The sequence below is a fragment of the Motacilla alba genome, chromosome 5, assembly GCF_015832195.1.
Source record: "Motacilla alba alba isolate MOTALB_02 chromosome 5, Motacilla_alba_V1.0_pri, whole genome shotgun sequence".
NCBI classification, from domain to species: domain Eukaryota; kingdom Metazoa; phylum Chordata; class Aves; order Passeriformes; family Motacillidae; genus Motacilla; species Motacilla alba.
In genome coordinates, this window is record NC_052020.1 from 57,170,442 (window position 1) to 57,183,450 (window position 13,009).

The 13,009-nt window shown below is 50.7% G+C and overlaps 1 protein-coding gene across 2 annotated transcripts in view; it reads right to left on the reverse strand.

Moving 5' to 3' along the window:
* The window catches only part of DAAM1 (dishevelled associated activator of morphogenesis 1), a 91,219-nt gene that overhangs the window by 31,336 nt on the left and 46,874 nt on the right, over positions 1–13,009 (reverse strand). For both annotated transcript variants that reach the window (XM_038137782.1, XM_038137783.1), the window contains exon 4: positions 8,442–8,531. In XM_038137782.1, the coding sequence (XP_037993710.1) occupies positions 8,442–8,531 (90 nt within the window). The remainder of the gene's footprint in view (positions 1–8,441; positions 8,532–13,009) is intronic.

A 13,009-nucleotide genomic window follows, 5' to 3' on the forward strand; every position in this document is an offset into this window, starting at 1 on the left:
TGCCCTTGAAGCTCTGGCTGCACAGCCTTGAATATGCTCAGGGGGGAAAATGTTTACAAGCAATGAAGAATGTTTAAATGTGACATGATCTAGGCTGCACTCCTGGAGCAGAACCATGACTGATCAACGTATCAACAGCCTCAGAGAGACTCCAGGCACAACAGTTCCTCTGGGGACTTCATAAGTCACTGGGAGGGAACATGCATCTGGCAATGCCACCTCTTAAAGGATGCCACCCCTGGGCCCATGATCTGTGACACTGAGTGATGCAGAGCCTCATCTGGCCATCCTGGTCCACGATGCCCTGTGTCTGTCAGGATTCAAGAGGGGTTTTCAGGTTCTACCTTGTTCTTGTAGGACATGACTGAAGGACCTCTGAGCCCAGCTCAGGTAACTAATGCTGCACATTCCCAGGGGCTGCATGGAGCAAGCAGGCAGAATTTGAGGGAATACTTCATAATTAGGAAAATGAAGTGGAGGAAAAGGTTAAAGACATATATATCAAAAGAAGAAGAGGATTTCACAGCAGAAATGCCACACAGGTCTAGGCTGGAGTCAACGAATACTACACAGATCCCAAACATCTTCCATCAGTAACCATCTTCTGATCACAGCCTGACTGGCTGCATGGCTCTGGCCCTTCCCTAGCTGTCAGAGATGTTTGTAAACCTCATCCCACGCCACAGACACCTACAATGGTGGGGGCTGGACAAGCTCCTCTCTGCCCCCACGTCTGTGCTCGCAGACAAGCGCGGCTGCTTTCAGCGAGCCCGAGGAGCAGAGTCCCACATATTTACTGTGCCTCAAGAGGCTCATGTGGAAAACTTTTGTGCATCCCAAGCTGCAGCGTGCCAAGATGAGGACAAGCAGAGTCAAGGCCAGGTAATTTGGACAAGACTCAGTTTGTCCCTGGGCAGAACAGCCTGTGCCTCCAGACCTGACCCTTCCTTCGGCTGTGCCTGGCTCCAAGGCAGGGACAATACAAGTTTGAGAGCACCAAGAGGCCTGGAAACCTCTGCCCTTCGCTTTAACACTTTTTCCTGACCCCACAGTCCCTCAGAGGTGCCAAGCAGCTGGGCTGAGGCTCAGGCCACCTGTCTGCTCAGTGTCAATTCTGTCTGACACGGCCGTCAGGGCTGTCAGCTCCTCAGCTGAGCCCTGGGCACTCAGGGCTGTGCCAACCCCCTCCTCTGAGCTGCCTGTGCCCTGCCAGGGGAAGGCTCTGCACAAAGCTTGTGGGCATTCTGATTTTCCCAGCTTTCCTGCCCCACTTTAGAGTCCAGCAAGTGTACTCCAGGGGACAGCAGAGCTGGGACACTCACAGGTGCCTTGAGCATGGTCCTGTCACATCCTGGAGGTGCCAGAGAAGGTCTATTCCCGTTGCCCCTCTTATAAGGAGCATCTCTTTCCCACCAAAAACACCAGCTAGGAAAGGTGGCAATGTCCCCACCATGGCACAGCAGCAAGAGGTGTCCAGATGTGCCCAGCCAGGAGAGCTGGGCAGGGAGTGAGATCCATGCTGAGGAACGGGAGGGAAAGCAGCAGGGCTGGGTCAGCCCACAGCCCAGGAGCTTCCCTCGTGTTGTGAACACCTGTGAGGCAGGCAGGGACGGGGACCTGCTGCTCATTTAGGGTTGAAAAGAAGCAGTGGAGCAAATAAAGGTCTCCAGGGGGTGGAGGGGAGGCTGAACAACAAAATTGGCTAAACTGCTCATTTATAATTAACGTGCTGCATTATAAATATTTCCCTTTGCTCGGCTCCCTCGGGCTCTTGCATTTCCTCCCTGAAACCCCCAATTTAGAGAGTGCTCTCAATTAAGTGCAGCAGAACCTCATTAATTCCGATGAGCAGCTGGGCAGGCTCCTCAGAAAGCAGCTTCCCAGGCAAAGGGGGACTGCACAATAAAGCAGGCAAAGATCAGGGCACGGGCTTCCCTCCCCTCAGCTCCCCGCAGGATGTTGCTCAGTGGTAATTACTGGGGCTAATGGTCTACAGCACATTGATAAGTGTCCTTTGGTGTGCTCCTGGTGCTAAAGAAATCTCCTGACAAAGCGACAGCCCGGAGGGAAGTGAGTCACAAGGCTCTGCTCAGTGCCAGGAGGAGGGAGGAACCTCTCCAGCATCAGGGTTTGAAAGGTTGAGGGTGTAAAATGGTTTCCCAGCACGCAGGGTGGGTTTTGGGGATGTGGGTTTTGCAGCCTGCCTTCGGGAGGGATGCCCAGACACAGAGCTGAGCACCTCTAACGAGAGTGTCTCCAGGATGTTCCACTGCATCACTGAACATCTCCCAGGTCCTTATTCTCTGGGCTGAGTCTGCTGTGTGTGCTCTCAAGCAGCAAAGAAGTGAGGGCTTATCTGAGCTCTGCTGGAACCCAGACTGAGCTGCTCTGTTAGAGACATTGATGGCTTTAATTGCACATCAACATCCCTCACTGTCCTCCAGGCCCCCATGTGCCACCACATGTGCTCAGCTGCAAAAATTAAGACATGCCAAAGTTGCACAGACAAGGGAAGACCTTGCTCCATCCCCTGCTTTGTTCCACCTGAGCCCCTCACCTTTTTCTTCCTTCCAGGGGCCTGGCATAAACACAAATCCCATCAGCTGCAGCCCTGGTGTCACCACGTTGCCCTCTCATGTCACAGCCTCTGCTGTCCCTCAGCCCTGCGTTCTGTGCATGGGGCTGACGGATGCTGTTCTGTTCCAGGGTGGCAGTGGCTGCTGTGATGTGAGCCCCCTAAATGAGCTCCAGCCCCTCCTCAGCAGTGCAGGGAAAGCAGTGCCCAGTCATTAGCAGCAGCTTTCCCAAGGGAAGGTCACCAATCTGCCAGCTCCAGCCATCCCTTTGCTCTTCCCGGGGGGATTTCACACTCCCCAGCCCTGTCATGTCTTGGTTATGAGCCTGACACCTCCACAGCCTTTGTGCCTCCCCCTCGGAGTGTCAGCAGCTCCCACAGCCAGATTTCCTTCTCTTCCCAATGACCACTGGACAGAGGAGGTGGGGGCTCAGCCACTGGTGGCTCAAAGCAATTTCAAGGCTGGTCTCAACCTATTTTCAACTGGAAGGAGCATCCCCACAAGCTCCTGCTGCTCCGACCTGCAGGAATGCAGCTGGTGGGTGCAGTGCAGCCTCCCAGCATGTCCCCATGGTGGTGGGGAGAAAGACACCTGTGATGCTCCTCAGGGCTTTGTCACAGCTGCTTTGCTTCCTCAACAAGCTTCTGGCAACATCTAACAGATCCTCAGTCTGCAGGGGATGTCACACCTGAGCCAGCAGCCTGCTTCCCTACACTCAGAGCCCGTGGTGGTGCCCTGGGATAACTGGATCTGGAGCTGCTTTGGGATAACTGATGGTGGCTGGCTGAGTTCCCCACCCACCTGATGTCCAGCACACCAAGCCACATCCTACAAGGCTGGAAGGAAAGGGCTGGCTCACAGCAGCCAGCTCCATGCAAGCTCCAGAGAGCCCTTCAGTGACAACACCAGTGGCTTTTCTCCAAGGTGGCAAGTGACAGGACAGATGGAAATGGCCTCAGGTTGTGCCAGGGGAGGCTTGGATTGGATATCTGGAATAGTTTCTTCCCTGAAAATGTGGTCAGGCACTAGAACAGGCTGCCCAGGGAGTGGTGGAATCACCATCCCTGAAGTGTTCAGAAAAGTGGGGATGTGGCTCTTGGGGCCATGGTTTAAGGGTGAACCTGGCAGCACTGGGTTAATGGCTGGATTCAGTGATCTCAGAGCTCTTTCCAACCTTAACAATTCTATGATTTTGGTGGTTCACCTTCCTCTTGGCACCACCTGCAAGGCTGGTCTGCCCCAGGAGAACTCCTAAGGAAAGGATTAAAAAAAACCCTCTTCAATTGGCACCAGCTGCAAAAACAGAAACACCCCCTTCATTTTTACACATTGTCCTGACATAACTTTTATTTTGCACAGTGTTCCCCACCCCTCCTTGCTGCTTCTTAACAGCAGGGCAAGGGAAAGCTGGCAGCAGTGGCAGCTCACTGCATTTTGGCAACCCCTCCCTCCCTGGCTGCTCTGGATGATCCACCTGGATGCTGTCTGCAAGGTCAGAGAGGAAGCAGGCTGTGGCATGGATGGGTTTTAAAGCCAAGGGGGTCAGCAGCCTCTGTGAGATGTTTAAATCCAGCCCAGCTCCACCAACATGGCCCAGCCTTTGCCAGGAGTGTGCTGGTGGAGATTTGGGCCCACCACAGCCCCCAAGGCTCCCCCACCCCTCCAGGTATCCCTGGAACAGCACCTAAATGATTCAACAAAGCTGCTTCCCCATGCTGCAAAGGGCTGGAATTCCATCAGACTCTCCCCAAGCTGGGATCTCAGGGTCTGAACCAGCCCAGCCCAGCCTGCTCTGGTTTTCCATATGCTAACACTTGCTCTGCCCTCTCCCCCACAAACACACACGTGCCCTTGTACACTTTTCCCAGGGTTTAAAAATTATGCTCCCCATAAGCAAATATAGCATGACCAGATGCCTTTGGTAGTCAGCTGGTTCATTGTTTGAAAAGCTCTGCCTCAAAATCCTAAAAGATTGCTAACAGATGCATTTTTTGGCCGGTGAGCGAGAAAAACCTTGCTTAAACAAAAGCATGTTGTGATTGGAACTAAAAGGGGAATTACCTTGAAAGATAAAAACTATAAACATTTCCCAGTGAAAAACATCCCCAGCCATGCAAACAGGCAGTTTCTCTCGGTCAGCCTGAGCAAATGACACCTGAGATGGTATTTCAACCTGCTGCTGCAATAACAGCAGGTATATCTGGATGTTCAGAGGTCACGAAATCCTTCTCATCCATCCCAGGTGACCCTGGAGCGTGGCAAAATGCCCAGCTATTTTATCCTCCCCTCCCCTGCATGCCATCTTTGTCAGCTTTTGCTCTTAGTTCTGCTACTGCAGCAAAAATATGGGGGATTGATGTTTTTTAAATGAAGGAAATGGAAGGCAAGCCCCACGAAGGAGCTGCAGGGCTGAGCAGGACAAGTGGAAGAAGGAGCTGGAAAGCAAAGCTCTCTGGAGGGAGTGGGTGGAAGGAGCAGTTGGAGGGGAAAGAGGCTGTCTGCCTGGGAAATAGAGGATTATTGGAGAGACATCACTCACTCATTACATATTTCCCCTGAAAAATCACCACTGCTGCCTCTTCCTAGTGCAAAAGGTTTTTATCTGACCCCTGAGGAAATTTTAGATACAAGCTTTGCTTCACAGTGCTCACAGTGATGCACCCAGGGTTAGTGATGCCACTGGGTTTTCACCACAAGCTTACAGAGCTCAGCATCACTTGGCATCCCTGCAGGTCGTTCTTCCTCTGCTCCAGCTTTAGAAATGCTCAGCTGGACCCAAAGGGAGAGGGGCAGAGCCAAACCCTGCATTCACATCAGCTGTTTTTCACTACCCATCCCTCCCACCTGGTTATTTATTCTGAGCTTCTGCCCCAACACCTTGTACCCACCTATATTTTGAGGCTCATAAAAGCCACCCTTTGAGCTGCTTTAACAGCTTGACGTGACCTACATGTGCTGTCAGGAGCCAAATCTCCTGTGGTTAGACAGGTCCTGCAGACTAAGCACGAAGGGTTAATCATTAACTCCCTATGGAGCTTGGCCTCTGGAAAAAGGCCATCCTGAGTCACACTCTTGCACTGAGGCAAACCCACAGCCAAAGAAACAGCAAATCTGGAAAGCCTCCTGCTTCCTCCCTGCACTTCCGAGCAATATCCTCTCCTGGAGAGCGGGGCCAGCAGGGAGCGAAATATTTTGGGATGAGCTATGAAACGAGTCATGGTCCAGAAATACCACTTCTAAAAGCAGATTTCATCCCACTGTCAATGCATCTCTGCCTTTGCATTTCCCTGCTTTAGCCCAGCCGGAGAGGGGCTGACAATTCAGAGAATAATCTTTAAATCTCTCTCCTGAGCCCAGCACTGCACGGCTGCTGGATTCAGTGCAGACTGCAGTTCCTCCTCAGGCTGCTGCTGACACAACTGGCCAGCCCCAGCACGAGATGCTTTTTGTCTCTCTGTCCCCTGAGACACACAGGGTGATGCAGGAGGGGTGGGACCATGAGGGGTTCATGCAGTGCAACCCCCAAGGATGGGGTCAAACCCACTGTCCCCACGGATGAGGAATCAGGGAGGACAAAGCCTCCACCCTGCCAAGCCAGTCCTGTGGGCTGGGATAAAACCAGCTGCTAGCAGGGCAGAGAAACCAGGATCCAGGGCTGCAGGCCAAGGGGAAATATCCCAGGGAAAGAAACATGCCTGGGGGACAGCTGGATTTCCCCTATTTCCTCTCAACAGGCGCTGCCAAGGCCAGGTGCTGTCAGGTCTCTTTCCAGGACAACCCAGCAAAAAAAGTCTCATTTCTGGTTCCCTTTTATGAAATCTTGCCTGTCATGGGAATATATAAAACAGCAACATCAGGGATGTGCTCTGGAGAGCTGAGTGTGGTGGATGACACTGCCAGCCAAAACTGGCAGCAGAGTAAAGAGCAAAAACTGCTCAGGGGACAATTCTGGATTGTTGGTAAGTCAGGCAGCTGCCTGAGACTGATGTCCACCTTTGCCAGCCTCCTGGGACCCACCAGATGAAACTGGGTGTTACAAGCTTCTCAAGCAACAACTTGCTGTTAAACACAGGCTTTGGGCACACCCTGCACTTCCCAAATCACTGCCACTCCAGGGAGGTAGGACCACTGCCCTATCCCCAGCTCTGCTGCCCTGCCCAAAAAGCAGACACTGCTCTCAGGTGGAGAAGTCCAGCCCCTCTCCTCCATGCCTGGCTACCATGTAGGTGATCTGGCCTCATAAATACCCAGGAGCACAAGTAAGATTTAGCACGAGCTGCCAGGATATCCACCAGTGTTTCTGCTGCTCACCAGCCATCATCACACAGGGCAGGACAGCCTAGGGCCTGCCGTGCACAGACATGCTCTCCAGCCCATGTAATTCCTGATTTCCTCCATGGCTGGAGCCTTCATTGATATGGTCTCACTCATTTTTAATTAAAAGCCAGGAGAAAAGCATTTGTCTCCACCAGCACATCTCCACCAGAGCGAGCAGGGGCACATATGCTCTGCAGCTCACTGCGATGGCATCACAAGCAGGGAAGGAGTGGCAGGGAAGGAGTGGCTGGGAACAGCCAGAGGAATGAGGACCAGAGGAGACCAGCAGCCAGGATCCAGCCTCAGATGGATGGCTGCCCCCAGAACCTCAGAGGATGCCACAGGCACTTCTGTGGCTCCTTCCCCCCATGAGCATGGAGTTTCACAGCACAGCCTCTAAAAACCCAGGAGAGCAAGGAGGGTCTGGAAAGGGAAAGAGCCACCATCAGCTCCATCTAAACCCTTCCTCAGGAGATTAGATAGCATGTAATCTGCCCTCACAATAATAATTACATGGCTTTGCTTGATTTAACTCTCCCATTATCCAGACACACCAGGGCCAGGCTCTGCTTATCCACCAGGGAGTGACGAGCAGCATCCCCTGCCCATTCTCCTGTTGATCCAGAGCAGTGCCTGTAATTTGTTCACATCCCCTCTCCCCTCCCATTTAAATCTCGGGCATGGCAGGCCTCTGTCTAACAATAATACAGGGATTTCAGGGGTATTTATGAGAGGCTTAAAACTTAATCCTACATGAGCAAGGTAAGCCTGCTCTTGGCCTAAAATGCGGATGGAAAATCTGGTGCCATTGCTACAGCAGGAGAAAAGAGACATTCACAGCAGTGAGCACCCTCTGAGTGGGGCAGTGACTGTCAGCACTGCCCAGCCAGGTGAGGGGCACCGTGGCAAATTAGGGAATGGAATCAAAGAACTCTAGAATGGTTTGGGTTGGCAGGAACCTTAAAGATCAGCTGGTTCCAATGCCCCTGCTGCAAGCAGGGACACCTCTCATCAGACCAGGTTGCTCCAAACCCCATCCAGCCTGGCCTGAAACACTTCCAGGGATGGGGCATCCACAGTTTCTCTGGGAAACCTGTGCCAGTGTTTCAACATCCTCACTCTAAAAACCTTGTTCCTTTAATCTAACCTAAATAAACCTGCAATTTAAAATCACTACCCCTTGTCCTACTGCAACAGCCCCTATTATAAGGTTTGTCCTCATCTGTTTTATAAGCCCCCTTTAGGTAGTGGGAGGGGTTCTAAGGAGATGGTGAGCAGCCCCTCACCCCTGCAAGGCCAACCTCAGTGTCCACAGAGTTCCACATGGCCCTGATGTGCTGCGTGGTGTTGGGGACACCCATGTGGGTTGTGGGGACATTCTCCAGCCTGAACAGGCTGGGGACCAAAGACTTTCTTCTCCCAAGATCACTCCAGGAACAGGCCCATTTCTGTGACACCCCAAATACCACCTGGCATCCCAAGAGAGCTGTGTCCTTCCCCCCATCCTGCATGAGAGGGAAGAGGCTCAGCACCCAACAAGTCTCTTACTTTCTTCTTGCTGCAGTAGATCTGCCACTTCTTCTCCGCCGGCAGCGCAAACATGGCCTCTCTGTGCTTGTCTGTGAGGTCAAGCTCATCCTGGAAAGGGGAAAAGAAACACAAAACATGCACCATGAGTACACAAACAGGTGATGGCACAGACACAAGCCCCCAGACAAGCAGTGTATATCAATGTGGGGTCACACCACGGCGCAGCAGTGACCCCACAGCATCACCCCGTGACTCTTGATTTGTCGGGGCAATGATGCCAATTCTCATCCTGCTCTTGCTGACCTCTCCTGACTCTGGGCTGCAAACTTCCCTGCCTTGTCCTCCCCAGATATCTCCTTCACTGCTTTTAAAGGCTGTAAGTGTTTTGGAAAGGACACCCATGAAGCCATCACAGCTGCCCACGAGACTCACACTGACAGCTTCAGGTGAGCAATCTCATCTAAGACACACACAGCAAAGAAAAATTCAAACAGGACCTTTCTTTTTATCATCATTACTTCACTAGAGCACCTCACCCTGAGTGGTCCAGCCCATTTCCATTGCTGACACCCTCACATCATCAAAAACTGTAGTGTTTGGCTTTTGCTTTGTTTTCCTACAGCTAAAAATAGAAAACTCTTTTCCTAATACCCACAGTTCATAAAGAGGTACATCCTCTCCATCAAAACTGCATCACGTACTGCCTGGCAGAGATAAAGCTGTTTACTGACTGAAGCCTTTATTGGTTTATCTGATGTTTTAAAGTACACATCCATTTTCAACTTGGAAGCTCGGTTAGCGGCGTGCCCTCCGCCGGGATGCCCGAGCATTATCAAAGCCTCATCGCTTCCTGGTGCTAGATGTAGGTCAAAGCTTTTATGAGGGAACTAAATAAAACATTCAGGCAGGGCTGGCAGGCTCGTTGCTAAAGCCAACATCGATCTTACAACCATGGGTGTCTCTTAAAACCACCACCACTGATGATAATCCTCGTGCTGGAGGGGTTTGGGGGCAGCAGTCAGAGGCTGCAGAAGGTCACAGGAAAGCTCTGCCATGGTTTCAAGCCAACTCATCCCACCCAGACTGTGGATTTAAGTAAGAGGATCTCCATTAACAATTACACATTTAATTCCAGCAATCAAAAAAACCCATAGTAAGAACTGTTCAAGCTTCCCTGCCTGAACAATAACACTTAGCAACTAAAACTGGCAGCTTCTGTACCCCAATCAAAGCCCCATTTGAGGAAGGCTGAGCAAGATGCCTCTAGCAAAAGATGGGTCCTGCATCAGCAAGCCCACAGGCCACCAGGAAATTCAGCTGATATAATTCAAGCTCATATTGCACCCAGTAGCCAAGGAAGGGAGCTTTCAGTTATCTTGTAACCCAAACCTAGAGGCCCTCCAGCACAATAACCAGTGACAGAGGGCTGCTAGCAGTCCCAAACATCTCAGAAAGGCTTATCTATGCACTGCAGGGGTTGATTTCTCCTCTTGTTGAAATTGCTCCTCAAAAATAAAGGTTTTGCAGAGTTTTTTTGACCTTTTTACCCCAAATCTTCAAACCACCATGCTGCACAGAGCTGATGCTGGTGGAGTTCTGGAAGCAGACTTGGACACCTTTACAACAGAAAAAGCCATGCTGCTGCAACAGAGACTGGGGAAAAAGAGAGGACTGAGAAAACCTGAGCCCAGTGCAAGGCACAGCTCAACCTCCTGCACCGAGGAGAACCTGGGCTAGGGAATACTCCAACGAGTGCCAGGCTCAAACATTCCCATGTCCTTACAGTCTGGGAGGTCAGAGATTCCTATCAAGCAACCAACCTCCACCCCAGCCTTGGGCAAGTCTCGTCACCCTTCCATGCCTCAAGATGAAAACTGTGCTTCCCCGTTGTCTCCTCAGGCTATGAGCCAGTCAAACATCCAAGCTCTGCTTCAGCCTCAGTTCACAGACATCACAGAATGGTTTGGGTTGGGAGAGACCTTAAATATCATCTAGTTCCAGCATTCTCCACCCTCTAAAGCAGGTTTCCCAGGGTCCAATACAACCTGGCCTTGAACACTTTTTTGCTAATGGTGACCAACAGGATGACACCCACACAGGGACCCGGCTGAAATTCAGCTCGTTGGAAAAGTAAATCTGGGAGTGTGGGGGAGGACAAGGGGCTCTTGATGAATATTTACCTCTGTGGTGAGGGTTTGAGAGAACACAGGAAACTGCTTCCACTGTGACCCCACTTATTGGCCATGTGAATCTGATACTCTGGCCTGAAAGCACCAGCCACTCACATCTGCACTTAGGTCCTAAGAAAAATATTTACTGAAACTTTCAAAATGCCCATACCCTAAAAAGACAACTTGTGCAAATGTGAAGATTTATTAACAAGAAAAAAAAAAAACCTTAAACCAAGCTGAAGCCTAAGCAGGAGCAAGAAGGGACAAAACAGAAGAACATATTAGGTAGGTGCTGGCACATGACAACGTGCAAACACATCCAAAAAAGGTGCAGAAATGCTTCTAAGTCTCACACAGCATATTTCATCGTGCCTCAGCTCTAACACGTTCAGTCATCACAGCCCTGCATCACTCAACAACACCTACCTAATGATAACTTGCAGGATGCTTGGGAGAGGTGTTTGAATAAATGCTATGTGGCACCCAGTGAATATGAAAATCCTCACAATCAAAGAGAGACTAACCACTGTTATTCGGAGCCGTAACAGTGACTCAGCTGTGAGGAGTCAGGTCTTTGCTGGTTTTTACGAGTATGGGGATTCCTGCAGCCACCTCCAGCCCTTTGCTTAGGCTCACTGACGTGCATCTCAATGCAGGCTGCTCAGAAACCGCCCTTTCCAACTCCAAAAGATCACGAAAAGACAGGAACAACACCTGTTTTCTGGGGGCTCATAGCCCACTGTAGAAATGCAGCTCCCACAGAGCCTTTAACAATCGACGGGAGCTGCAGCACAACAGAGAAGCTGTGCAGAAACTCACACCCAGATGGGCCTTCAATTAATAATCATGAGCTTGATAATTAGGTGATTCTGACTGGAAATTCATTTTATGGGCCATTTGCAATCCACACACTCCCACTACAGTGTGTGGCACTGGCAGCTGCTGAAGAGTGAGAAGACAACCAGAAGGTCGGTGTCCATCACCCTCACGGCCCTCACCCCTCACCTTTCACAGCTCTGCCCCTTCCACCTGGCTGCCTCCTGTGTCACGATCTGCCAACTGCACTATTTTTAATACTTTTTTGGAATCAGGTCAGTGACATAAAAAATAACAGCCTCGTTTTACCACCAAAAGGAAATCTCTGCCCAGAGTGTTTTTACTGGAAAGAGATATGCTACTCTTAAATATTTATCCTGTACAGCTAAACTGTTCACCTTTACATCAGGAAACAGGTTTCCACATGAAATCTTCATTTGAATATGATTTTTTTAAAAAACCTCATAGGGAAGCTTTGATTCTCAGTGTGTATTTTGCTATTTCCAGGAGGTACAACACTTCCATGCTGCGTGCTCTGCTGACAGCTCTCCATCCCAGCCAAGCAAACCTCAGCCCCTCTCTCTGAGCACAGCACGAGCTCCACTGAAGGTGAGATCTCACAGATCTCTCTAAAGCTACCTAAGAAACGTGTGGCTCAGCTCAGCACGTGGTGAGCACAACCCTGTGAGCCAAACAAGTGGTCCACAGCTCTCCCTTGGAGGACACACAGCAGCACTGAGGGACAGATGTTCCCATTGCCTGCACCTCCCCAGGCTGGCACCTCGATGGTGTGAGGAGCCCTGTGGGCAACCAATCCCCTGGTCAAGCAGGGCCATTGCCCAGGGCCATGGACAGATGGCTTTTGGAGTATCTCCAAGGAGGGAGCTGTCACCACCTCTCTGGTTGGTAGCCACTGCCATCTCCCACCACCTCCTGAGGGCAAAGCCAAAAAAACACTGGAAGAAATGTTTGACCCTCCCAACAGGAAAAGCATCAAATCCAGCCTCAGACTCACAGCACAGTCCTTTGGGACAAACTCCTGTCCCTGCCACTTCACTCATGCCATATTTTAATGAGCACCTTCCACAGACTGAGAGCCACGGGCTTTAATGGGGGCAACAGGAGGGAGACAGCAGCATGCTGCAAATCTCCTGACCTCAGGAATGACCTCCAGGATGGGTTCCTGGAGCTGGGCGAGCCTAAATGCTGCCCACTCATGTCCACAAGACCACAGTGTGACCAGCATGGGTTTTACCCTCACATCCCACAGGTCCTTCGTGCCATCAAACATTCTGCATGAAGCATCTGGGGAGCAGAGACTAAATAAGGAACAACTTCCTATATAGGTGTCTGGAACTCCAAAATATCCTTACAGGTTGTAAGAAAAGAAGATGGAAAACCTTTAAATCCAATGTACCTTTCTGGTTGATAAATTGTGTAAGTTTAGTAATGGAGGAGACTGGGGGTCACCCACTGCTGTAACTGAAGCAATGATTATTTCAACTTTGCTGGTTTGTGCTGGGTTTGTATACACATACATATATATGTTTATAGAGTGACAGAAAAGCTTGTTTTGGACAGGACTATAAAGATCAGCTA